Genomic DNA, 27,088 nt, shown 5'->3' with positions numbered 1-27,088 from the left:
TTATCGTGTAAATTAAATTTTTATGAAAGATTCCGGTAACAGATCCTACATAATTAATGACCTAAGTCCCCTGGAGTTTTTCCTTTGAGTGAGGTAGGGGACTTAGTTTAACTAATTAAAGTCTTCATCCATGACTCCTTTAGTATGAAGTTGCAATTTACTAGCATGGATTTTAAGAGTAGAATTTTAAAACAGGTACAGACTAAAGTTTTTGTGTTAGTTACGATTCTTTATTCTGACTACTGCTCATGGAAGAAGTAGGGGAATCAGTCTGATAATTAGTTTTGTATTTTTTCATTAAGGTAACTTGAACTAGACTTCTGGACGGTATGTGCTGTGGGAGTTGCTTGTTCTTTGGTGCAGTTCTCTGCCGTCTTGGTGGAGGAGCAGAGGGTTTCAGGAGGCTTTGTGTAAGACCTGCTCTGTCTGCACACGTTGCCCACAGGGAATGGAGCTCTTGAGCTCATCAAACGTGCGGTCCTAATCCTGGCATTTTGCACCCTCTGCACCCTGCATTCGTTAACTGGTAGCATTTTAAAGATGTTTCTAGGTAGACAAGGACCCAGAAAAAAAATTTTTACAAATATTTTGGGACCCCTGTGCTTCATTTTACAGCTAATCAGTGAATGAAGTTAAAAGAGCCTTGTCCCCACTTTCTTGGTACTAAAATGTTACCCATCTGAGTTCTAGTATCATACTGGACACGCACCACCATCCCATCCCTGTCCCTGGATGAAGATCTTTAACAGACTTGTAGACTTCCAGCAGAGACCTCCTCGTGAGCCTGCAAGCGCGCTCAGCTGGGAGCCGTTGGCAGCAGCAGGCTGGTCTTCAACACCTGGCTTCCAGAGCAGGGCGGGACTCCAGGCGCTTGCGCAGGTGGTTGGCAAAGTCCACCTGGGTCTGTGAGAGGACCTGGTTGATGATAGTCTTTGGCAGCCATCCCTAGAGTTGAAGTTAGAAGAATTTGGCCATCTTGTGGGTGACATTCCACTCTATAGACACTGCCGTGCCCGATCACACACCTGGTGGGTTGCCTAGGCTTGGCCTTCTAGCTCTGTTGGTCCGTGCCCCCGTTCAGTTGATCAGGGTCAGGGGCTGGAGGACTGCATTACTGCCCTGCTGTCATGACCGTGTCAGAAGCGCTGTCCAGGCAGATTTCAGCCCTGTCTTCCCAGTGGTGTGACCCTGAGCTAGCTACCGTACCTTCTTGGGCCTAAGTTTCCTTGTTTCTAAAAATAACTACAGAATTGAAATTTGATATGAGAAGTAAGAGGGAGCCAGTGCAGGCTTCTGAGATGATGGAATAGCAGTTAGGCCATCACTCCAGTGTCCCCTCTGCAACGGCCCAGTTCCCTCACGATGGAGGCTCTTTCCAGTTGTGTGCGGGATGATGTGGGAGCAGTAAGAGCCTACTTTGCTCACCACTGCCTGTCCCGAGCACCCCCCACCCCGCCCCTTACCTTGAGGTCAATGTTGAGCAGCCAGGTGAGTTTGGTCTTTGAGGGGCTTCCAGCCAGGGGATGGAGCACCATGCAGGTGGGGCCGTGCTCAGCTCTGCCGGGTGAAGACACGTCAGGTCAGGGGGACAAGGCCGAGTTCTCAAACGCTGACTAGTCTTCCCAGATCTCATCAGAGAAGTGTCCTTTGCCAAGGGTGACATTTAACGGTTGGCACGGTTACCAGCTCATCGGAACAAATGCTGCCTGGAGCTGAAGCCTGGAGGCCTCCTGCGGTGCCTTTTAGTCGCTGGATGATGGGGAGGTCAAGGAAGGGTCCAGGGTGGTGCTGGGGCCCCTGGGAAACTCAGGTAGCAACGGTTCCAAGTGGTATGGGTTCTGTTTTAATCAACATTACAGGGGGACCTGAGCATACCAGCTAAACCTCAGCCCTACTTTTTTTTTTTTTTTTTAATCTTTATTGGGGTATAATTGCCTTACATTGTTGTGTTAGTTTCTGCTGTATCACAAAGTGAATCAGCTATATGTATACTTATGTCCCCATATCCCCTCCCTCTTGCGTCTCCCTCCCACCCTCCCTATCCCACCCCTCTAGGTGGTCACAAAGCACCGAGCTGATCTCCCTGTGCTATGCGGCTGCTTCCCACTAGCTTTATATTTTACATTTGGTAGTGTATGTATGTCCATGCCTCTCTCTCACTTTGTCCCATCAGCCCTACTTCTTGTTTTAGAAAATTACTAAGGTTCTTAAACTTGCCGGGAGGGTCAGGACAAACTGGTTATGTAAGTGTGGCCAGTCTTGTCTTCCCCGCACTGCGATGGAAAATGAGACTTCCTCTGTGAAAGGTAGCTGAGGGTAGGAACCAAGGATTGTGGTTTCTTAGAGCTGGGGATGTATCACACACTTGGCAGTTGCATGTCCCCAGCCTGTGTTAAAAAAGGGAGCTTTTGAGGCTGCTGCCAGTGTTACCTGATGACGCCCTTCTGCTCGGGCATCTCCCCGTAGTGTGTGGCCATGCCAGCCAGCACACACACGGAGCCCCGGCGCTTGGTACAGCGCACACTCACGAAGTCTCGGGGCCCCACAAGGTTTCCTGCCGCCTCTGCGGCCAACTCGTGAGTGATGACTGTGTCTTTTCCAATCTTCTGCAGGACCTGCCAGGCCACAGAGAACCAGAGTCACTACTCAGCCAGGTGGGGGGCCGAGGCACACCGCAGCTCACAGCCCCCTCCCGACTGCTGTGGCCATCCTTCTGCCTGGGCCTCCCCACCTTGATCTCCTTGACATTCGGGTTCCACTCGCCCATGGCCTCCATGTGCTCCACGAGCTCTTCGTAAAGCCTCTCCACGGGCTGGTCCACTACCACCTCCAGCCGGAACACCTTGCCCACGTCTGGGATCACTTTACTCAACACTTCGTCCCCATTCGCCTATCGGCAGGGAAGAGAGGAGCCCCAAGGGAAAGGTTAGAAAAAAATATTCCCGGCCTAGGACACGTAGACAGTGCCAGGCAAGGCAGGAGGGGAACAGCCAGGGGAACTCTAGGCTAAGCCTGAGTAAGCCTGGAACCATCTCTGATTAAGGTAGAGGAGGTCCTCCTTCCTGCTGCCTGCCTCGTACATCTGCTGAGGACTGGGGAGGTGACCTGCCTGTTCCCTGGGCCCTTTTTTCCTGGGTGTAAATGTTGATGGGTGTGGGTAAGGGCCACCTGAGAAGGCCCTTACTTGACTTCAGAAGCTCAAAGATCCTGAGAGAGACGCATCTGGGAGCAGGGAAGGTGGTTTACAACCAGCTAATTTCACACACAGGTTTATTTTAAAAGTCCAATCCCTCATTTTACACCAGAGGGATGTAGGGCCAGAGAAGGTCAGTGAGATGCCCCAGGACCCTTAGCTAAGAGCATTGCTGGGCCTAGATCCCAGATTTCCCAACTCGCAAACTTGTAGTCTGTTAACTCTAAGAACTTGGAGAAGGAAAGATCTCACCTGAACTTTGGCCAATGGGCAGCATGTGAGCTTTTGGTGAAGATAAAGCGGCCAAAGTCTCGGTAGAGCCGTTGGCCTTTAACACACACCTTGTTCCCAGCTCCCAGTGAAGGGGCAGTGCTCAGGAGCAGAGCGCCCCAGAGGGCCTTGGGCCACCTGTATCCCACTCCAGCCCTGTTGCGGGTGAGCCCAGGTCACCCCTGCGAGGTCAGCCATAAGGCGGGCTAACAGCACAGACACTGTGCTTCAGCATTGGAACTTCTGACCCAGGGGGATGAGGCCTGTGCTGCCCCTGGAGTCCCTGTTTTGCGTGGTCTGAATGGGTGTACAGTGCATTTGGAGGGGAGCTAGGGATACGGGAAAAACGTTTCTCAAACGCAGTCTCCAGGACATCTTTGTTGGGGGAGAGGGGTATCTGGGGATATATTCTTGGGAAAGGAGAATTCTCAAAAATGCTTGCTACCCAGTGACTGTTACACAAGGCCGGACTTCTGAGAGGAGCAGAGACCCCAGCTGGCCTCGAACATGGCCCGTGAAGAGCAAGGAGCTGTGGGTTCCTCCGCACCCGCCCTTACCTGCTGGCTCTCCTTCTTCCAGCCCTCCTGGTCACTGAGGATGCCTAGGGCCCTCTGCATGGCCTCCTCTCCCTGCTGGATATAGACCAGTTCTTGGTTGCTGTAGAGAGTGTCTTCCAGCTGAGAACCTGGACACAAAGCCACGGAGAGACTGAGCTTCCTAGCCTCCCACGAGCTTTCACCCCTTTCATCTCTGAAGAGCCCAGACCAAAGCCATATGGTCCAGCCTGCAGGTTAAGTTAGACACAGGGGACAGGGAGGGGGGTCTAGCAATGAACAATGCCATTCCCATCAAAGTGAGTGAGGACGCCTGGGGGATGCGGGGGAAGGGACCAGAGCTACATGCACATCGTTTGCCCGCCCCCCCGGAGCCCCCCGCCGCTGGTAGAAGCCCCAGAAGCCTCAGCACTTACCGAGCAGAGAGCCGCGACGCCGAACCTGGTTAATCCAGGCAGCTGGGGTCGGGCCCCCCGGGGCCCTGCGGTTCAGCTCCTGGCCGATGGCCAGCACAGCCTGGTGCCTCAGCCCTGCAGGGAAGGGAGGGAAACTGTCGCTTAGGAGCAGAAAAGCCCCTCAGAGAATGTTCCACCCCTTCATCTCATCACAGAGGAGGAAGCTGGTCTGGGGCAGAAAGTGACTTGATGAGGAATACCTCCAGGGCCAGAAACCTGCCTGCCTTCTGGGCTGGCCGGGCCTGGAGGCAGGGCCACACTCAAGCTTGAAGTTTCCTTCTTGAAAGGGAGAGAAGCTTTGAACAACCTATTCTGCTACAGAAGGGGAATTACAGACACCCGTCCCCGAGGTCTGTGTGGCCTCTGCGTGAGTAACTGCTCCGTGTGCCCGGGGGTTCCCGCTGCTCTAGAGAGAACAGCCCCACGCCGGGTACAGGTCTTCCAAGTGCGGCTTCCATCTAAACAGTGGCCACCTGAACCCAATGTAATTAGAAAGGACTTGCTTAGGTTTGTCTGTGGTCCCTTCAGTGACCCTGGTTTCCGCCTCCTGACTGATGACAGCGAGACTCCCCACCTCACCCACCTTCCCTCTCTATGTGCTCCTCGGCTGTCTTACTCCCCTTTCTTGTCCTTCGCCCCGTCTCCCGCCTGCCCTGCCTCAGGCTTGCCAACACAGCTTCCTGGAGTCCAGGCTGACTCCTGCCTCTGCCACCACAGCTCGGACTTCCCTGGCACCCTTGGTACCTATCCTAGAGACAGGCAGAGTCAGGAAGAAGCCAAGACAGCTCGGAGCCCTGGAGGGGAGGCCGGGGATGACAGAGTCTGCAAGGCACCCAGGAACCTTCGTATCCAGCTGCGTTCTTCAGCGCGGGGGACACTGAGGTACGGGAGGGGAAAGGTTTGCACAGGCTCCCCCAGTGAGCAGCACCCCTGGGACCTGAGTGGCCTGTCCCCCCAGGCCCACACCTTCCCCACTAGACACTGCCTGCGGGCTCCTGGTCGGCCGGACAGGGGGGCCCCAGGAGCTCACCCTTCATGTTGCGCACGTGTCGGTAGGAGCTCCCGGCGCACAGCTTAAACGTGGCGAGGAGCATGGTTCCTTGGCGGTGGGGCAGGCGTGGAGGCTGGTGGTGGTGCTCTTGGCTCCTCTCCTGGGCCGTCAGGGTTGGCCTCTGGGTCCTGCAGCCGCGGCTGGACCGTGCGTCCTGCTCCTTAAATGCCTCCAGCTGAAGGCTGTGTTTCATCATCAGGAGATAAAAAAGTCATCACTCATCGTGTAAAGGAAGGCACCAAGGATAGAAGGATTGCCTCACAAGGAGCCTTTGGCCATTTGCGGGGAGTGCGGGCGGGGGTGGGGGAAGGGCTTGGGAGGCTGGTGCCTGACCAGGCTGGATGGAGGGGAGAGAAAAAAAGGAGCAGCAGAGGTCAAGGCAATTTAGAAAAAAGTATGCACATGTGACAGTGGTTCTCAAACAGCAAGCTGTTTAAAATGCAGCTTTGTAGCCCTCATGCTCAGAAATTCCAGATTTAACAAGTCTAGAATTGAGGCTCTGAAACCTGTATTTAAAAAAAATTTTCCCAGGTGATGGCCATGAAGGTATTCTGTGAACTGTACACTAGGCTTTGAGAAGCTCTGCCCTGGGATAGCACCCAGGGCTTCTGATAGGGTACAGGCAGGCAGAGCTGGCAGAGGCCACCCAGCCCCAGCATGAGGGGCCCGAAGCCTCGGGAGGAACGGCGCTCCCCCCCCCCGCCCCGGTTCTGCAAGAATCGAGTCATTGCCCCTGCAGTCGCTGACCTACAGGACACCCTGAAAGGACTTCAGGAAGGTGATCAGGATGCGGCACACTGTGCTCTGGGGAGACAGGCAAGTGAGCCCTTAGACAGTTACCAATCTTACAATGCTTTAGAAAGTTCTTATGAATCTGGATTCTTACATCTTCTCATACTTAGAAAAGCACTAAAGTCATGAACGGAGAAACCCGTTGCTTGTGACCAGGAGCAACCTTCTACCAAACTGTGTGCTTGAGTGCAGGTACCCTTCCCCTAAATCACACGTAAGCCAGCGTCCCCTGAACCTCTCCCTCTTTAGAGCAGTTCCTCAGAGCTATCTGCGAGGGTTTCCCAGGCTATAGTCCTCAGTAAGTCCCCCAATAGAACTGAAACTCACAGCTCTCTCGTTGTATGTTTTCCTTCAGTCGACAGTTTTGCTGACCGTGAAGGAGCACAGAGCTAACTTCTCTCCTCTGTCTGAACACTATGAGGATTCAGAACCTTGGTAGCAGCAAGGGCCTTTTATTCCCATCCACCTCCTCAGCGAGTCCAGACGAATTTGGGTGAGTTTCTCCTGGTTCTCAGATCTCCCAATAATTGGTTGATAATCCTGAGTTTTATTTGGTGGTGTATAACAGGTACCTGACGCCCAGTTGAAAGATACTGGGGGAGTGCCCGCCCCCCGTCCAGTTCTGCCTCCAGAAAGACACTGAATGGTCTGGACTGAGTGACTAGGTGTGAGGCTGGCCAAATGCCTTTCCTCAATTAGGCCAACTAAGGGGTGTCAGAAAGCCAAGCTCTGACTAACACCCCAGCCAGATTGATGTAAAATACATGCGGAACTTATCTTACAAGTACTTACTTAATTGGGAACTAACCACTGAACTGGGTAAGAAATTAAAGAATTCTAGTGGAAACCCTGATGGCTTAATAAAACTGTTAAAGGATCAAGATCAAGAATTAGTTACAGGGCTTCCCTGGTGGCGCAGTGGTTAAGAATCCGCCTGCCAATTCAGGGGACACGGGTTTGAGCCCTGGTCCGGGAAGATCCCACATGCCGCAGAGCAACTAAGCCCGTCTGCCACAACTACTGAGCCTGTGTGTCACAACTACTGAAGCCCACATGCCTAGAGCCCGTTCTCCGCAACAAGAGAAGCCACCGCAATGAGAAGCCTGCGCACCACAACGAAGAGTAGCCCCCGCTCGCCGCAACGAGAGAAAGCCGGTGCACAGCAACGAAGACCCAACGCAGCCAAAAGTAAATAAATAAATTTATTAAAAAAAAATTAGTTATATATGATAACTGATGAATATGGTTATAATTTTCATGACTTTTTGTCAGAAGTATTACTGGCTTTTAATCTTTGTTTTCTAGGTATAAGGAAACCCTAAGCTAAGTATGACTTACAGCAGCTTGGTAAATTAGACCTTTGTAAGCAGAACTGAAACATTTATCTTTTCTTTCTACTTGATCCCTCCAGAAAGTGGAAACTTTCAGGTTCCCAGTAGCCTTATCAGGTGAATAAGGAAGGTCAACTCCTGGCAGGTGCAAGAATGTCAAGGTATTTTGGAGACCTTGAGAAGAGAGGAATTCACCCAAATCTATAGTTATTGTGGCGGAATCTAATGGCAAGCCCTTGGCATGGCTTTCCTGGCTCAACTTGAGAGGCCTTTTAAAAGTTCAATCTGAAATTCCTTATGAAAAGTTCCAGGAAAAACAATTTAAAAGAGCCTATATAATCAATTACACATTATGTAAATAATCAGGCCAAGTTTATTTTGCAAACAAATTAGCCTTAATTGGGCTATATTTGGTAGAAATGAAGGTGATTTTAGAGAAAAAAAAAGTTCTAGTGGATATTAAGTTCTAATGTTGCCAATTGTCTTCCAAGTTTGTACTTACTGCCCAGGGCTCACTTCTTTTGTTGGCTCCTTGTTACATTATTGTGAAGTTTAATTGAATTATTAAAAGGACATTGTAAGTTTGTTTCTGGAGCTTATCACAGTAATACTTGGATGAAGATCAGATGCCTCATGACCTGTAACAAGATTACAAATATATCATTTGTAAATATATATCATTTAAAGGATGATAGAAAGAAAATATATCATTTAAAGGATTTTCTCCAACCTATATAAAAGGACCCTCCAATGAAAATAATGACAACTAGGCGACTTGATTAACCAGATAAATAGTTCTACATAAGATCAATGATTGTAATAGTGTAACCCTAGATATGGGAAGAAGCAGTAAGAGGGAAACTATTCCTGTAGTTTCCAGTAAGAGAGAAACTATAACAGACTAGTAAGACTATTATCGGCCTAGTTCAGTAACAGCACATTGAGTGGCCTATATCAGCGAAATCCTCACCAGACCTAAGAATGAGCCTTCCTAGCGCCATGGGACAAATTGGTCATGAAATGCCCCCTAAACCTTGGTCAAAACTATGACCAAGGGGAGGGTACTGCCAACTGAGGAATGTTGCCCACCATCCAGTTCTACAGCCCCTGCAGTCGCTGACCTATAGTTACCCCTAAAAGGACTTCAGGGCGAAGACCGTGCTCTGGGAAAACTGGCAGAACTGGCCCTCAGGTAGTTAGAGATTTTCAGGAGAAAACTTTTGTGAACCCGGACTCTTGCATCTTCCCTTACTCAATAAAGCACTAAAATCATTAAATGAGATACCTGTTCCTTGTGACTAGCGGCAACCTTCTCCTGAGACATGTGCTTGGTTGCACATACCCTCTTCACGTAACTCCCACATGCTTCAGAGCAGTTCCTCAGAGCTGGGAGGCTGGCTCCTGGGCTACAGTCCTTGGTAAGTCTCCAAACAAAACTGAAAAGTCACAGCTCTCACATTGTGCATTTCAACTACGGTGGAAATGAGCTGTTCAAGGTCACACAGCTGGTCGGTGGCAGGTCTGGGACGACAACCTTCAGCCCATCTTTTCACGGCTCCTCCTGCAGCCCCCCGACACTTCGTGTGTTCAGCTGTTCAATTACTGATGCATCCGTTTCTATCAACAGCCTTTACCAAAGCCCTGTTTAGGGTCAGTTCCCGTCTCAGGGGTTAGTTCTGGAGCAAGGATGACACCTCAGGGCTGAGTCCCGTCAGCTCACAGAGCAGAGGGGAGAATGGGGCCGGAGACACAAAGAGAGGGGGCCTGGGCCTGGCCATGCCCCACGCCCTTCTTCACGCTTTCCCGAGTAACCTAGGCTGGCCAGGCTGTGCCATAGGGCCTGGCATGAGCTGAAAGGTTCAAAAGACAGGGTATTGGGGTGCCCAGCCCAGTCTGTCCACTTTGGGGGGCCCTGTGGTCTGAACAGGGACTCGCGAGAGGCCCAGTCTCTCCTCTGCAGTTCCCACGCTCCAGTCCAGGCCCAGTGAGGGGGATCTCATTCCAGTCTGCATGCTGGTCTCCAATGACATCTTTTCCTCTTAAGGTTGACCTTGAGGTTGCTTCTGAGCTGGATTCACCTGGCAAGAAGGTCGGGGGTCGAGAGAATCACATTGAATTTGGCCCTGGGCCTGGGCCTGCCCCCCAGGTGAGAGAGTTCTGTGTCCTGTCACCACTGCACGGAGATGGAGGGAAGGGCCCCCACCAGCTCTTGCTGTCCCCCTCACTCTAGAAAGGACGAAACGGACAGGACCTGCCTGGAGCCAGGCCGAGTGCCTAGTGTCCAGAGGGAACAGGTGAGTCCCACACGCCCCCTTCAGGCCGTGCTGGCACAGTGGGATGCGGCCAGTGACCCGGAGAAACGCCTGTCCCGGTCTCCGCTCAGAGCAGTGGCTGCCTGGCGGCCTGGCCCGCCCTCCAGGGCCCCCGCGCCCGCCGCCCGCATGAGCTGTGAGGCCTTAACCACCCAGCCTTCTGAAACTGGCTTGTCCCTTACTGTGGGTCCCCCTAGGGGGGCTGTCTCGGTCCTGATTTGTGTCATGGCGTGCGCATGTTTGCTGTCTCCTCTCTGGGGCTGGTTCCCCTGCCCTCCCAGTGCTCAGCTCCCCGCGGCGGCGGCTCAGGGCAGGTTCCTGCTCCTTCTCTACAGAGAGCAGCTGGGGAGCTGACTCTGACTTAGGAACGCTGCCTGTGGGCTTTGTTTCCAGCCCTCTCAGAGTCACAGGGAAGCTGGCACCAGAGGGAGAGCCTTGGCCTCTTGTTTGTCTCCAGCCCGAGCCAGCGGTGTGGAAAGAGGTCGGAGGGCCCGGCTCGGGGGTGGGGGGGTGGGGGGGGGGAGGCAGCAGGCCAGCCGCCCCAGGCTTCTCCTCCGTCCTGGCCCACGTGCGCCCTCGTGCACACGTGCCTCTTGGTGGGGAGGGGAGGGGTTACCATGGGACAGGCCGGGCAGATCACGTTCAAGGCCCTGCCACTGCTGTCGTGGGGAGAATTATGGCCGTCGTGACGGGGAGGAGGTGGTATGGGGAGACTGCAGGATCGGGGCACAGGCTTCTGCTGATGTCAGAGCCTGCCGCTGACTCTGGGATGGGTGTGGGGTGCTGGTGACCTCCTCCTGGGCCAAGGTTCTCTTCCTCAGCCTTTGCAGGCTGAGCGCCTTGTTAACTCTCACGGTCCCTCTGAGCAGGAAGGTAGGCAGAGAGGTCTGGGAATTCCCTCTGGTTCTGGAAGTCCTCTGTGTCTGGCTTTGCTTTTGGATGAGGGCAGAGCCCCCAAGGGTGGAGACCAGAGGGCACCGCAGGCCAGGAGGGAAGAGATGCGGCCCAGGCCGTGCAGAGTGCTGGACAGGAAGGCCCAGGGCCGGGGAGGGAGGACCCCACTCATTCACTCAACAATCCTTTGATGAGTGTCCACTGTGTAGCTCTACAGTTACAGGGGAAAACGAACCATGTGACCCCCTATGGGGAGCTGTAGGGCAGATGAGGAGGTTCCGAAGTACAGAGGAGGGAGCACCTGACGACACAGGAGGAGGAAGCGGGTGCTTCTGGGGGGAAGTCAGATTAGGAAGGAGTCAGCCAGGTGGGAGAGGGGCTGGGGGCCAGGCGCTCCAGGTAGAGCATGGAGTGGGTGGTGGGGGGTGGTGGTGGAAATCTGAGGGGTGCTCAGCTGTGGAATGTCCGTAGGGCGCGGAGGGAAGTCAAGGCTGGAGAGAGAGGCAGAGGTCAGAGCCAGCTGGGTGGGCATGGGAAGATTCCTCCGCAGGTTCCCGGGAAGCAGAGGCCGGGAGTTGAGGAGGGGACCTGGAGCTGGTGTGGCCCGGCCCCGAGGAGGTGAGTACTGGGCATCGCCAGCGGCCTTTGACCTTGGGCGTGTGGGGAAGCTGTGGACTGGAGGGCAGAAAGCACAGAGGTCAAGTTCAGACAGACTTCCCATCCCACTCCCACCACTTACTTTATGGTTGGGAGCCCCTCACTTCAGTCTGAACTTCCTCATCTATAAAATAGAGTATGTTTTCTTTTTCATTTTCTTTTTCTTTGTGTAATCCTCTCAGGGTGGTTATAAGGCTTGAATCAGGTAACAATACATCAAGAGCCCCCAGGACCAAGCCCCGACTTCTCAGCCAGTGTCTGGGCCCTCGCGTCTCCCCCTAGCCACCCTTCTCATCTTGCCCAGCTCAGCGCGCTCCCGAGATGCCCTCAACGTTCAGGGCAGCTCACAGCGTTACTCCCTGAAAGGCTTCCCTTTGGGCACCCCGTCCCCCTACTCTTTAGTTAGAATTCAATACCTTTGGGCCCCCCCCCGACAGACATTTATCACAGTAACAATAAGACTGTTAGGCATTCCCCACACACACCTTTTTTAAAAGACTGTTTTAAGAGCTGTTTTAGATTCACAGAGAAACTGAGAGGAAGGAACAGAGATTTCCCGTAGACCCTCTGCCCCCGCACCTGTAGATCCCCCCTTTCCGTGTCTGTGAGCTCCATCCGTAAGGCCCTGTAAACGCCATGAGGACTTGGATCCTTTCCAAATTCTTGATTCCCCAGCACTTAGCACAGGGCTAGATAATTAATAGATACTGAATAAATGTTTAGTAAATGATTGGGAAGCATGGAGCCTGGCACTTTGTAGATTATCAATAAGTACTGATTTTCTTCCAGCTCTTCCTTCCTGCTTATAGAGTATATGCTTATTTAATACCTAAAGAGTTTTCCCCCAAAGGGGACATTGTGAGAGGGCAGCAGAAAGTTAAGGCAAGTTTAACTCATTGGGCTTGAGGTCATTATGGATTACCTCCCTTCACAGAATATTTTTTTTTTAATACATTTATTTTTATTTACTTATCTTTGGCTGCATTGGGTCTTTGTTGCTGTGCGTGGGCTTTCTCTAGTTGCGGCGAGCGGGGGCTACTCTCCGTTGCGGTGCGTGGGCTTCTTATTGCGGTGGCTTCTCTTGTTGCAGAGCACGGGCTCTAGGCACGCGGGCTTCAGTAGTTGTGGCTCGTGGGCTCTAGAGTGCAGGCCCAGTAGCTGTGGCGCACGGGCTTAGCTGCCCCGCGGCATGTGGGATCTTCCCGGACCAGGGCTCGAACCCATGTTGCCTGCATTGGCAGGCGGGTTCTTAACCACTGCGCCACCAGGGAACCCTGGAGAACATTTTATGTAATCCAGCACTTAATTCCTCGATTTGAGTTGGTTGCCGTTCTGTTATCACTCTTTTTTTTTTGGCTGTGCTACGTGGCATGCAGAACTTCCTCATCCAGGGATCGAACCCACGTCCCCTGCACTGGAAGCACGGAGTCTTAACCACTGGACCGCCAGGGAAGCCCTGTTATCATATTTGTACAGAGGAGACTAAGTGTAAGCTCAGTGAGGGGAGGGAAGGCATCCCATGAGTCTGGGGGGACTCAGCAGATGATAACGGCTGGCGTGGAGCGCTCCTGAGCCAGGGCTGGCTCTAAGCTCTTCACACGTGTTCACTCACTCCTTACCACCACCCAAAGAGCTGGTGCTATTAGATCCCCATTTTACAGACAAGGAGCTGAGAGGTGCCGCTGGACCAAGTTCGGAGAGCTCTGAAGTGAAGAAACCGGGACGCACAGCCTGTGCTCTTCACCTTTTTTTTTTTTTTATTGAAGTACAGTTGATTTACAGTGTTGTGTTAGTTGCTGCTGTACAGCAAAGTGACTCAGTTATACATACATATATATATATATATATCCTTTTTCATATTCTTTTCCATTATGTTTATCACAGGATATTGAGTATAGTTCCCTGTGCTCTACAGTAGGACCTTGTTGTTTATCCATTCTCTGTATAATAGTTTGCATCTGCTAATCCCAAACTCCCACTCCATCCCTCTCCCACCCGCCTCCCCCTTGGCAACCACAAGTCTGTCCTCTATGTCTGTGAGTTTGTTTCTGTTGCGTAGATAAGTTCATTTGTGTCATATTCTAGATTCCACATATAAGTGATATATGGTATTTATCTTTGTCTGGCTTACTTCACTTAGTATGATAATCTTTAGGTCCATCCATGTAGCTGCAGATGGCATTATTTCATTCTTTTTTACGCCTGTGTGCTCTTCACGTTTTAAAATCTCCTGTTTCTCTCTGAAAAGCAGGGCCCATATTTGCCTCTCATGCCTGACAAATCTCAGGGTGATGCTCAGCATGCCCAGCTATCCCCTTACACTGGTTCCCTTGTCCTCGTCTGCCTGTTTCCAGCAGGTGAGCCAGGGACGTTGGCAGGGGCCACAGTTAAAGCTCTCTGTCTTCTGTAATAGCCTAACCAGAAGAGCAAACTGAAGGCAGGTGGGCTGAGTTGAACTTCCCAGATATCTTATTTGACCTGCACACTATTTTTAGAAAATTTTGAATTAGTTGCCAACACAAACTGTAGGGACAGAAAACAGATCAGTGGTTGCCAGGGGCTGGGGAAGGAGGGAGAAGTTAAATTCACAGGGGCAGGGGTGATGGTGATATAACTATATGCAGTTGTTAAAACTCACAGAATTGTACACTAAAAAGAGTGAATTTTACTGTATGCAAACTTATTCGTCAATAAAACTGGGTCTTAGGGATGAATTCCCAGGCAATCTGGGTTTCTGACCTTGGATACGGCCAGCACTGGGCCCTCTCTCTTCCTTGTGGTTCTAGCTGCTGGCCGGCTGGTGTTCTGACACCACTCAATGCTCTGTGTTTCCAGAGCAGCAGCATTTGAGACCATTTTCTACCCCTGGGTCCTGCAGCAACCGCTGCTGAATGTCTGAAGTTAGGGGGAAAAAAAATTTTTTTTTTTTTTAAAGGAGAATAGGTACAAAATAGGAGGTTGAGAAGAGGCAAAGCAGTGAAGTGAGACATGAGAAAAAAAGAGGACTTGATTTTATTTTCTGCTCCCGAGGAGCCCTGGCAGAGCTGGAGGAGTAGACAGCTAGGGGAGTGTGAACCAGGGTGGACAGCCCCAGAGCTTTGGGACAGGTAGGTACGTGCCATTTTCTAGGGTGGGTTTCCTAATTCTTTCAGGCTAGGAGGTCTTGGGTCACTTAACTAGATACAAAACCTGCTTCGCTGGCAAAAGCAAGCACCCATGAAGCAGTCTCTTGCTCTTTATCCCCAAAGGGGTAATATGCAAGGTGGAGGTGGGGCACTGCAGTTGGGAGGAACACAGACTGAAGAGTATCTGTTGCCTCCAGCAATCCTGACAAGTCCTCCCCCACCCCCAACCCCGTTTCCCTGGGATGCTCTTCCAGACGTTGGCGCACCAATCATCTCCAGACTCTTCATGCCTGGGGGGCTGTGGTCTCCAGTGAGGGCAGTAAGAGAACATCTCCACGTTCAGTGTAAGGATCTCTGCTAATCACTCCACTCCGGGATGCTCTGTGAGTCCTGCCGTCCTCATCCTTTGAGGCATTACTGGTCTCTGAAGCATCTTATCTGACCAGCCTGAATTCACTGCATTCCCCATCCATCCATCTGTCCATCAACCCATCCTTCAACCCCAAAAATATGTACTGAGACTTGATATATGCCCGGTATCATCCTAGATGTGGGACTACAGGAGTGAACATGACAAAAATTCTGTCCTTAAGGGTTTACATTCTAGTAGGGGAGTGGAGCAGACAGTAAAGAAGTGAAACTTATGTTGGATTGCGATACTTGCTCTGGTGAAAAGCAAAGCTGCCGAGGATATAGGTGGGGGGAGGGGGGAGGTGTGCTATTTAAAACAGGTCGTGAGGGAAGGATTCTTGCAGTTATCTGGGACAAGTATGTCCTAAGCAGAGAGAACAGGAAATTCCGGCCTCGTCCAGAGCCTGCTGCATCTGCTCTGCCTGCTGGCCTGCACCGTCTGCCGTCTGCACCTCGCTCTGCCTGACCTGCCACCCATACTCCTGTGAGCAAAACTGAGGCCACTCTCCAGCCATCACATCTGTGTCATACCCCTGGGGCTCATGCTGATGTGGCATCCCTGAGAAGCCCTGCACAATGGCAGCGTGAGGGCATCTGGTTCTGCTAAGTATCCAGGGCCTGTTGGGAGTTTATCCGAGCAGGGTGGGAGAGCAGATACTGTGGCTTAAATTCAGCCGACAACATGTGACGTAAGGTCAAGGGCCAAGGAAAGGGGAAAAGAACAGCTGGGAGAGAGAGAGGCTGCTGTACCCAGTTATATCAGAATAAAGATCGCCAGGAAAGGGGCTGCAGTAGATCTCCCTTGTTTGTTTGTTTTCCTTGAAAGTGGTCTCATGGGAACCTCTACTGGAAGAAACTATTAAAGACAAAACAAAGGTATAGAACTGAGATTGATTCTGAAGCCTGATTTACAGTAGAGGAGTACCCGCAGTGGTCCAGGAAAAAAGCACGATTTCAGTACCTGCAAAAAGCCTGGACTGGGCAAAGCTGAGGGCAGGCTCTGAGCAGCAGGGAGACAGAACAGGAGGGAAGCAGGGAGTCTCATTCCATGCTTCAGCTCTCTTTGCTGCTGCCTGTGTGACAAAGGTCTAAAGGCAATATGTTATTACGCGTAACAACTGAAGCCCAGCTATGGCTTGGAAATTCCTGAACTACTGTGGAAATTCTCTCCTTTGAATCATGACTCTTTTGATTGCATTTGGACTTCTGTTTGAAGGAGGTTGAAAAGACGAGTACAGTGAATCCGAATCTCTTGAAGGTGCCGGATATTCTGAAACAGTGGTGCTCAGAAAAAAGCAGAATGCTTACAGAATGCTGTAATTCTGCTGACTCTCAAAGAACATCTTCTTGTAGTGAAAGTTAGCCACCTCTTCCACAAGTCTCCCCTTTGTGGGGAAGTTAATAACAAATTCCGGCTATTCAACAGTAAGGTTAGAGATGAAACACACTAGATAAATCATTAAGTGCGACGGTTCTTCACAAATTAGCTACCTTGAAACCAACCCAATGATGAATAGCTCAGAAGTCTGCATTTGGCGCAGTTTTAAAAACACCTGAGCTCATAAAATGTGGTATGTTTAATACTATAAAATGACTCAAACATAGGAATTGGCTATAAATATCTTCCCTGCAAAGAATGTCTTTGCTCAACAGACTATAAAATAAGTATCTGGAATAGTTTTACAGTTAAAACTGAGAATCAGGGAGGAAAAGTGACTTGCTTGAGCCCAAGGTGCTAGAGAGAACAGAGTCCAGGTTTCGGAAAGTCCAGCCTCTTAGCTTCCTGTGTGATCAACATCATTCCAGAAAAGGGGCATCACTTGGCTTGGCTGAGAATAACCTAGATATATCAGTCACTGCAACACGATTTTATCTGTGCTTTTTGATCACAGCATAGGAGGCTCAAGACTCAATCCAAAGGACTAGAAAACCTAACGAAATTAACAATACTTAGAGAAGTCGTTATGTGGATCTCAAGGGAACGCAGCTGGGATAGCTGTTGGTGAAGCAAACAGCTGCTTCTCAAACAAACACCAGCTTCTCTTATAATCAGTAAGTGCAAAACTTCACGGAGAGAGCCCTCCTCAAGCCTGAAAACTTGTTTTTCTTATCAGAAAAAAACCATGACAAGGGGAGAAAGGAGGACCCACAGGATATCTGGTATGAAAATATTCCTTCATAAGTAACTAGTAGGTTGGAATTGTGACAGAAGGGAGATCCCAGCATGTGTGTGTATGGACTGCTTATACCTTTGAGAGCAGAAATTTAATGACTATTCACTGAAGGCAACTCAAACTTGGGAAATAATAACATTGCAATTTTGAGATTCATATTTTATTTACAAGCAAATGAAGAATATTCCCTGTAACCATTAATTTGGGGGGAGAAGAGCAATATAAAGAAGTAGTTGCTGGCTCCACAGTGACGTGTGAAAGGAGTCCATGCCACTGTTTCTTTAAATGATTTTGTTATTAAAAAAACCGAAACAAAACGCACAGTTTCTTCATGTTGCATATGTGAAAGAATTCCAAATAAAAATGACTTTTCAAAGTTCTGCAGTCTCTCGTCAAATGTGTCACTTGGTTTGGTGACAGCCCCTGCTCCCCAAGAGCTACAGCCTCTGAGCAGAAGACTTAATACTCATCAAGAGTATCTGCTCGAGGGATAGACAGGCCTCGATCCTTCAGGGCCTGGACTTTCAACTTCTCAGCTTCCAGCTTGGTCTGCTGTTCCACCCTCTGTTCTTCTAGGATTTCTTCAATAGACACTTGCTGGAGGGGTGTGTCACTCTCCTTTTCTAAGTCCTACAAAACAAGCAGGTTTGGAAAACTTCACCTGATAACCAAGAATAGAAAACATCATAGATCTAAAGGCAAACCAGTTCCTAAATGGATTCCTATATCCAGCTTGGGTTATTTTTTGTACTTGAGATAGGGCAGAAATATCCCATGGACAGATAAATTTGACAAAGAAATGGCTGGCAATGCTCCTATAGAACACATGTGAGTGTGGTTTAACAGGAATCAGTATCGGCATGTATAACAAAGCTTTCGTGTATCCAAAGTAAAGTCCTACATTAGACAAGTACTCCTTCTCTTAAAAAAAAAAAAATATTAGGGCTGCTTACAGCTATTTCCCCAGCCCCAGGGAATCCAAGAAAGAAGGTACTGAGGTCAAGATGGCTTAAAATAAATTTTGTATTTATACATGATCAAAGTCAGCCTAATTTCTGGGGGTTTGTGCTCAGTAAGAAGGTAGAGAACACTGATTCAAAGTAGCACCACCACCTGCCCCCCCCACCCCCCAGGCCACAGCCGGTCCTGGCTCCTTCCCGGGCCAAAGGCAATAAACTGTCCCTCTGCCGCATTAACCAGGAGTTGTTACATTATAACACAGGACTTCTTCCCCCTTCATGGCAACAAGTCTTCTAGAGAAAACCTCAGCAGACCAGTTAGGTTACTATACCATTTTGGCCCCAATGTATTTCTCGCAAATATTGGCTACTTTTCCCACTTAATATGGCATAATATGCTTAATATTTTTATTTTTGAACACCTTCTAAACATCTGATAACCAATTTTATAATGCAGAACCTTGCTATAAAATTATCTATCTACAGGGCTTCCCTGGTGGCGCAGTGGTTGAGAGTCCGCCTGCCGATGCAGGGGACACGGGTTCGTGCCCCGGTCCGGGAAGATCCCACATGTCACGGAGCGGCTGGGCCCGTGAGCCATGGCCACTGAGCCTGCGCATCTGGAGCCTGTGCTCCGCAACGGGAGAGGCCACAACAGTGAGAGGCCCACGTACCGCAAAACAACAACAAAAACACACAAAAAAACAAAACAAAACAAAAAAATTATCTATCTACAGACTCAGTTCACTCTCCTTAAGATGAGTATACAGGTGTCACTCTGTGTTTTAGTAACATGGAAAGCCTATACCGACAGGGCATTCTTATTTCTCATCCTCCTCTCTGACTTTTAATTATAAAATTCTGGGAAGGCATCAACACATACACGAACTCTCCAGACGTTCCAGCCGACCACTGGATACTTATCTTCAGATGCTGCTAAGGCCTCGGGACCCGCAGGCAGTGACACAGCAGATGGAGGACTCTCACCAGAAAGGTTAGAATGAAAGCCACATAAATTACATAAGCAAGCCCTGCCCTGGGTCAAAAGTTAACTGCATCCAGCAAAATATATATTATCAAGTGTAATCTTCCCTCACAACCCATGGGCAGCAGGAGGGAAGATAATGTTCTTGGCTTAGTGTACTACTTCTTGGGCTTTTCAATATTATGTGCTGAGCTGTTCATGTGGTTATGATAATGCTGTTTCCTAACAATCAGCTTATTACTTAAGGCTGTGTGTCTCATCATCCTTGAGGTAGAATCCAGGGACTCTGCAAACAACTGAATGTTTACAGAATCCAAATGGCTTCTAGGTTTGAGTTTTCCTAGAATTGGTTCATAACGTCTTCAAACTGACTACCGATTCATAGAACTATGTAAGCATTTCCTGAACCATATTTCTTTAGTGGTACCACTATAAGAATTCTGCAGCATCCAAACCATAACATACAAAAAAAAGAGCACTTTTCTCCTCAAAAGGGCTCCCAGGAAACAATGAAGCTTCAAGAATAAACACAAGTTCACTTCTCTTCACATACATCTACACAGGGGCATGTTTGTGCCAATGTAACTGGCACAGAAAGCATGGATGTGGTGTTTACTACTGTACAACTGAAGCACAGTATGCGTGGATATTTTAACTTAAATCCTTCCCCCCACAGCGAAGTAATACATTTCCTCTTTAAAACAAAGAGGTGACAATTCCCGCTGCTTAAACATACACTGAAACCAAAAATATCAACCACAACTATATTTTTAAAATTAGAAAAAGTTATTTCATAGCAATACTTGGACAGTATCGATTAGTTGTTTCTAGCTGTTAACGACATGAGGTCTCTGAACGAACATGACCCTGGCAAAATTACCTCCTTACTTTGTCAAATGGTCTACCATTAAAAACAGCTACAGACCAAACTACTTCACTCCAAAGAGTCCTGTAAACGTGATTTAAGATGTGGCTAGGGATTGGGAAACTTTACTGAAAACTTTAAAGATAAAATCAAGCAAACACCAAGGTTTGATTTTCCTGGAAAACCCAATAATCAGAAGCATGAGGATCGAGTCAAAGGTATTAAATAAAGTACTTTTCTTTTAAAGTAAATGTGTCTCATGTAAAATGTGAAATCAAGTTTTATTTTCTTTAAAAATGTCTGAGTACTTCTAATATATATTTTGGGCGAAGAGTTTTCTAATAGTTCACATACACAGACATATAGACCTACAGTAACACCACTTTAGAGGATTTAATTTTTCACCTGCCAGCTGGCTTTCCTGACAACAGATAACAGGTACCTCTCCTCCTTGGCTGGGAGCTAAGTATGCAAGTGAAGTTGAGCCCATCCTCGGAAAGTTAACAGAAAGGCTTCTTCTGCAGCCATTCTTTCCCCTCCCCGCTTTAAAAAACATAGATATCGCACTGTATATGCAGTGTGTCTTTCCCCCAAACACCACTAATAACCTTTATGTCATGAAAAACCATTTGTAAACAATTGTTTAAATGACTGCAAAATATTCCAGTGTTAACAAGCCACATTTCATTGAATTATTCTTCTCCTGTTAGATATCAAGCTTCAATTTTCTGCTATTAGAGATACAATAACAACATACTAACGAACACATTTGTGTGGGACAGTATTTACATATATGTATTTTTATATATATATATCTATGGCTGCTCCGTGTGGCTTGTGGGATCTTAGTTCCCCGACCAGGGATTGAACCCGGGCCCTTGGCAGTGAGATCGGGAGTACTAACCACTGGACTGCCAGGGAATTCCCATGTAGGACAGTATTTTTTATGGTATCAGGTAAAAATCAATGGTATTTTGCTGCTAGTGGGATCAAAATCTTTAAAATGCCAGGAGGCACTGAAACAAAGTTAATTGCTCTCTGTAGCTTTCCTTTTACAATGTAGCTTTCCTAAGCTAATTGGGTGGTTTCCTTGAGAAGCTGGGTGAAGGTGGAAAATATATTTTTTCCTTCTTGAAAAGACAAAAAAGAAACCTAACTGGCATGATTATCAAGAGCCATAGCAGCTTAACAGTTTTCACTTACTATTTCTCCTAGTAGGACCACATTTTCTCCTCTGACCACAAAAATCCCTCGAGGAATATCACCGTATTTTTTGCCCACATGAATACGCTCCACAGTCTGATGTAGCACTAAGTTAGCTATAAGTGTACAGGGAAGAAACAAAGATATTTAGTTCAAATTACTTTATAGGTAAAGGTCCATTACTCAATTAATCAGTTATTTTGAGTAGAAAAGATTTAGCTGTACATGACTTTCAAACTTTCTAGTTCTGGAAAAAGCTAAAATTTCAAACAATCTCTTCCTATTACATTGAGACAAACCACTTAGGAGACTTTTAAACAACTGCAAACTGAGAGAGTATTTGGGATTATGTTGCACTAATAAGGAGGATGGTGGAAATAAATGAAGAAAATTAAATTCCTTATGAGTTAGTTGCTAATATCAACATGGCTATAAGAAAATATAAATGACAGGGCACTTGGAAAACTCTAAAGCCCAAACAACTGCAGAAATTAAAACTCTGTGTTTATTTGGAAGGAAAACGTTTTTCTATGTTGCGTGGGTATGTGTGTGTGATGATTTACCGAAGATTTAACTTTGTTTCAGTACTTAGGATTCATTTAACCCAATGTAGGTACTCATGGATTACGATATAACGGTAACCTATTTTTTTCCCTTTGTCAGATAACCATAATCTGGTAATGTGAGAGTAAAGCCACTATTTACCACTTTTCCCTCATGTAGTCTGATGAATTTGACTTAAGGTTTAGAACCACAATCTGTGAAGAATAATTCATTTTCCTCTTCCAATTGGTGCTGTTTGTCTTACGTGAAGAAATGCGGTATCTGTGCTCTTATCGTCTATAATTCTTACATGTGTTTCAATTATGTTGTTTTTCCTCAGGCCCAAAGCCACTGACCTATGCAGATGTCCAGCAAATGCTGATATGAACTGAGAAGTTCCTTAAGACAGAAGCAAATATAAGGTCTCTTTAGAAAAATGCAGGAGGCAAAACCAAGACCAAGACCTTGAGTCTAATGTATCCCAAGGTATAAAATCCTGAGCTTAATGTTGGGGGTCCCTAAAAAGCTTCAGCAAAGGCCTCTGACCCACTTTTCATTGGACAGGGAGGGATTACCTTCAGGGCAGGAACTGCTTTGAAGGGTAGTCGCACCCAAGCCAATGTACAAATGAGCAGCTTTTTCAGTGGACTGAGTTTATTTCTATCATCTGGCTCCCTCTAATGGGGAAAATAAAAAATAGTCCAAAACACTGTCAGCGCATGTTCTAGTGAAAACCAGTTTTAGAAATACAAGCTTGTAAACACAAGCTTTTGAACCACCTAATTGTAATTTAGAAAACGATGTAATGATTCAAACCAATATTCTATTATGCCAGACACGTGAAAAAAGTTGCAGACAAACTTCGATATGAAACAACACAAAAATACAGTGGGCAGCTCTTATTATCCAGAGTACAGGAGAAGTCCGTGACTAATACGTACCAAATTGATCAATGCTTCTTAAAAAGCCTATAAGTGTCCTTCCATCTCGAAGCAGGACCAAGTGCTTTTCTGGGGAGAGGAAAAAAGATCTTTAAAAAATGCACTGTTGGGACTTCCCTGGTGGTGCAGTGGTTAAGAATCCGCCTGCCAGTGCAGGGGACACGGGTTCTAGCCCTGGTCCAGGAAGATCCCACATGCCGCGGAGCAACTAAGCCCGTACGCCACAACTACTGAGCCTGTGCTCTAGAGCCCGCGAGCCACAACTACTGAAGCCCATGTGCCTACAGCTCGTGCTCTGCAACAAGAGAAGCCACTGCAATGAGAAGTCCATTAGCCTGTGAGTTTACAGGGTAACAACAAAAACAAAGTTCATAGCAGATTAAGCTCTACTACTTCTTCCAGTGTATTTAAGGCAGAGTTCACTGAGGAATTAGAGGGATGACCCCGGCAGCACGGTGTTTAGATGAGAAGACTGGTGATGGAAGAATCTGAGGAGGCGGCAGAGTGGGGAAGGACTGGGCACGTAGTCAGGGGGCCTGACCGACTGGTTCTAGATGCTGATGCTTGACAGTTAAACCCTCTCAGTGTCATGTCAGTTTCCATACCTGCAAATTTGGAAATTGAATCTAGGTGATCTTTATGATCTTAATTCAAGAATTATTTTCCCCTCAACCGAGATGGAGAGCTGCTATTTCAAACTCTGGAATCAGGGAAGGTTTTAAATAAAAAAAATACCTCAGACATGCAGAATGAGGACACTGATAATAAAACTAGAGCAAAAGTTCAATAAAATTTATGGAGAGCTATGTGCTGTTCTGGGGCCTAGATATAGAGTAGAGCAGGGGTCCCCAACCCCTGGGCTGTGGACTGTTGTCCGAGGCCCGTTAGGAACCGGGGCCGCACAGCAGGTGAGAGGTGGGCAAGTGAGCGAAGCTGCATCTGCCGCTCCCCATGGCTCCCCACAGCTCGCACTGCCGCCTGAGCTGTCCCCCGCCCCGCCACCCAGTCCGTGGAAAAACTGTCTTCCGTGAGACCGGTCCCTGGCGCCAAAAAGGTTAGGGACCGCTGCGGTACAGAATAACATTTAGAGTCACCAACCTTATGGAACTTATATTCCTGGTGGAGAAAGTCAAACAAATTTTTAAAAATGCCCTATAGCGCGTAGTCTAGCGGAATAATAAACAAGATAGCAGAATGAGAAAAAGAGGGGAAGAAGCTACTGAAGAGAGGGTGGCTAGGGAAAAGCTCTCTGAAGAGGTGACCCTGAGCTGACACTGAAGAATGATAGTCAGCCCGTCACTAGAATAGGTAGCCAAAGTCATTCATTTGTTCCTTAATGCCACAGATAAAGTACTTTCTAGATGCAGAACAGAGGAACAAGACAGTGATTCTTTCCTGAAGGAATTTATAGGCTTTCTGGGTCTATAATTAAGCACCACAAGAGAGCAAATCTTAATTATGTGAGACTGAGAGAAACTGTATCTAGCTGGAGCAGGTATCTGAGTTGGACATTTTTGGCCATAGGAAGAGTGACAGGGAAAGGGAAGAGGAGGGAAATCTGTAATTGAGGCAGAAGAAAAAAGAGCTATGTATCCAAATGTCTGGCGAAAAGTTGAGGGTGTGAAGGGAAATAACAGGAGATGAAGTCAGAGAAGTCCTGGGAGCAGAGGCTGAGTCTGGATGTGACTTCACAGGGAACAAGAAAACTCTGAAGATTAAACTGGCAGAAAAGAGAGAACGGTTTTGAGGCTAGACCCAGAGTCTGAGACATGAAGAAGAGACCTGAACCAGGGGAGAGATGGGAAGGGACAGGATGGGAGGACCAAGACACTGCAGTTATAAGGGATGGGATTTGTCAGCCAAGTGTGTTTGTATATGTGGGTATGTGTGAGAGAGTGGGGTGCTGAAGAGATGAGTTAAAGAAGATGTAGGAATTCTGAGTCATCATGTCAGGGAGGACCATTTACCAAGAGCTGGGAGTAAAAGAAGCAAGCTCAGTGGAAGGTGATTAGCTGTAGTGATTCTGAAGTGGTATCAGGACACCTATGTAGAAATGTCAACTGGCAACTGGAGATGTAAGACTGGCCAAAGAAGTCAGGATCGCAGCAGTTTTTGAATAAGTCCACAAAGAGGTGATATAATAATTAAAGTCCAGGAGCCCTCCTAGAGATTTAAAGAAAGAAGCAAGCCAAAGATGGGACCTAAGTGTCCATCTATTTTAGGGAACAATAACGGTTGCAGAGGTAAGAAAATCAAGTACCAGTGTTGGAGAAATCAAGAAAATGAAGAATCCCGTGGTAACGTTATCACAGTGTTGCAGAGGAGACGGAAGAGCTCGGAGAAGTGCATCAGAAGGTGTCTTTAAGACTGCAGTTTCAGTAGTGTGTTGACAAAAGAAATCAGATTGCAGGGGTAATAGAGGTAGGTGGTCTATTGCAGGTGGTCAGGAAGTAGAGTTAAAATGGGAGACTACTCAAGAGGTTTGGGGGTAAAGATGTGAAAAAAGGGATAGGAATTTGATGGTGAAACACAACTGAGAAAAAATTCGACAGACAAGAACATGCATGAAGGGGAGGATTCAGAGCGGGAGCGAGAGAGGATATGAGAGCAACAGGATATTAATGGAAGAAGGTTCCAGAAGCAGTGGAAGGAAAGAGAAATAAGACACAAACTGAAAGGGAGGAATGCTTCCTATTCAAATGAGAGGATGGGTGAAAATACAGAAAGACTGAGGAGAGGAGAGTGTCTGAATGTCACAGTGAAGGGTGCATATGAAATGGTTTCAAATCTTTCAGTAAAGGAGGAGCTTGGAATCTGCACAAAAGGGGTTAGAGGCTTGAGAAAAGCAATTATTTTTAGTAGAATGGCAGGATGTGTTAGGGGCCTCAAATAATTCAGATACATAACAAGAGAGGTGAGGGCAAAAGGGCATCCTCAGATAACTAAGACTGAGGATTTCATCACCCATTACAGACAGGCTTGTACAGTGGTTATTCATACATGACTTTGGTCCAACCTACATTGCTACATCAATAGCAAAATCACTAATTTGGATCTAAAAAGTGATTTCAAACAACAGGAAGAGAATTTAATCATAAACTCACTCTTTAATTTACATACATAGTAACTGTTGAGATTCCTGTAACTTGTTTGGAACTGTGTGTAAACCGTTTTGCAGCAATTACAAGTTAATGAGACAGATCACACGATTGAGACTTTAAAAATGTTTAAGGAATAATTCACAGATGAGAGTTTGGAAAAAGGAAAGACAACTGTACAGAAGTGAGCTCCTCTTCAGGACAGTGACTAGGAATAAGGGAGCTCTTAATAAATGCGAGAGAAAACTGTCTAACAGAAGAAAAAAGTAAGTTTGAAGTGAGTGACTCAAGTCTTTCTGGAAAAAGCAATACCTGGTCCGGCAGTGGTCTCCATTACCATAACCCTAAAGTCTAAATACCCTCAACGGTAAAAGATTGCAAACGGCCACACAGCATAAATCCTATGTTTAGTGCTAATTAAGTCCAACTGCTGCTGTATTACTCTTTTCGTTTCTTGAAGAATCCTTTCTCTAAGAATTCTCATTCATCCACCAGTAACCACCTGGTACTTCGAAATGCCGCAGGTGGGAGATGATGCACCGGGGAGGCGGCCAACTTTCACACTTGGGCCTCAGCAGCCGCATCCCTGAAAAGCAGAAGTGAATTCTACAGCTTGCCCGGGGGCCGGTGAAGGCTGCGAGAGACAGGATACAGGGAGCAGGCTAGGAGGTGGGCAAACGGTGTGTCCCGTGGCTCCTGCATCCTGTGGAAGATGCCAACGCCGGACGTCCAGAACCTTACTAAAAACACACCGCCCCCAGCCCAGACTCATTCTATGAGCTCCCTCCTAAGAGGCACCCTCCTGGGAAGATGGGTCTCACCCCAGACTTCACTCGGAGGAGACGAACTACTCACTGTCGATGTCCTCGATGAGGCTGGCGGTGCCGGGCATATAGTTCATTTTGAGTTGAGATAAGGCTGCAATGTATAGTGGCGGTGGGCCAGCGCGTCCAACACGTCCTTCCTCCTATCGCAGTCGCCGCCTCGGCGGGACCGGGACAGGAATCCGGACCCGGACCAACTCCTCGCCCCGGCTTTCAGTAGCCGGGGCCTGCCGGAAACGCCACCATCTTACCCCCACCCACTTCCGGCATCACGTGCCCGTCCTCAAGAAGAGGCGGGGCCGTAGCGCGGTCCTGGGATACGCTTTCCGCAACCCTGATAAGAGGGGAAGAGGACTCTAGATTGGATAGACAGTGGGGAAAAGTGTTTTCCCTTTTAAAGGAACACGGTGCCGCCCCTCGCTTTCCTGCTTCCCAGACCCCAGAGCCACAG

The 27,088-nt window shown here is 48.0% G+C and overlaps 2 protein-coding genes and 1 long non-coding RNA gene across 3 annotated transcripts; 1 reads left to right on the top strand and 2 right to left on the bottom strand.

Annotated features, from left to right (window-relative positions):
- Nucleotides 1-9: 9 nt before the first annotated feature.
- Nucleotides 10-5,637, bottom strand: STAR (steroidogenic acute regulatory protein). Its single transcript, XM_004284880.3, has 7 exons — nt 5,503-5,637; nt 4,434-4,547; nt 4,021-4,148; nt 2,732-2,890; nt 2,431-2,615; nt 1,464-1,557; nt 10-945 (listed from the first exon to the last, which is right to left on the bottom strand). Exons 1-7 carry the CDS (start codon nt 5,564-5,566, stop codon nt 832-834), a joined length of 858 nt encoding a protein of 285 aa, XP_004284928.3. The 5' UTR covers nt 5,567-5,637; the 3' UTR covers nt 10-831.
- Nucleotides 5,637-17,603, top strand: LOC117198438 (uncharacterized). The gene is made up of 9 exons (XR_007474682.1): nt 5,637-6,507; nt 6,671-6,808; nt 7,262-7,503; nt 9,691-9,792; nt 9,877-9,940; nt 10,294-11,470; nt 12,886-13,866; nt 14,540-14,616; nt 14,889-17,603. It is a non-coding gene; the product is annotated as an uncharacterized LOC117198438 (long non-coding RNA).
- On the bottom strand, nt 17,364-27,022 carry LSM1 (LSM1 homolog, mRNA degradation associated). Its single transcript, XM_004284881.4, has 4 exons — nt 26,669-27,022; nt 22,716-22,784; nt 21,232-21,347; nt 17,364-17,849 (listed from the first exon to the last, which is right to left on the bottom strand). Exons 1-4 carry the CDS (start codon nt 26,712-26,714, stop codon nt 17,679-17,681), a joined length of 402 nt encoding a protein of 133 aa, XP_004284929.1. The 5' UTR covers nt 26,715-27,022; the 3' UTR covers nt 17,364-17,678.
- Between the last annotated feature and the right edge of the window lie 66 nt (nt 27,023-27,088).

Source organism: Orcinus orca, chromosome 21 (assembly GCF_937001465.1).
Source record: "Orcinus orca chromosome 21, mOrcOrc1.1, whole genome shotgun sequence".
NCBI classification, from domain to species: domain Eukaryota; kingdom Metazoa; phylum Chordata; class Mammalia; order Artiodactyla; family Delphinidae; genus Orcinus; species Orcinus orca.
This window is presented reverse-complemented; position numbering and strand designations above follow the sequence as displayed.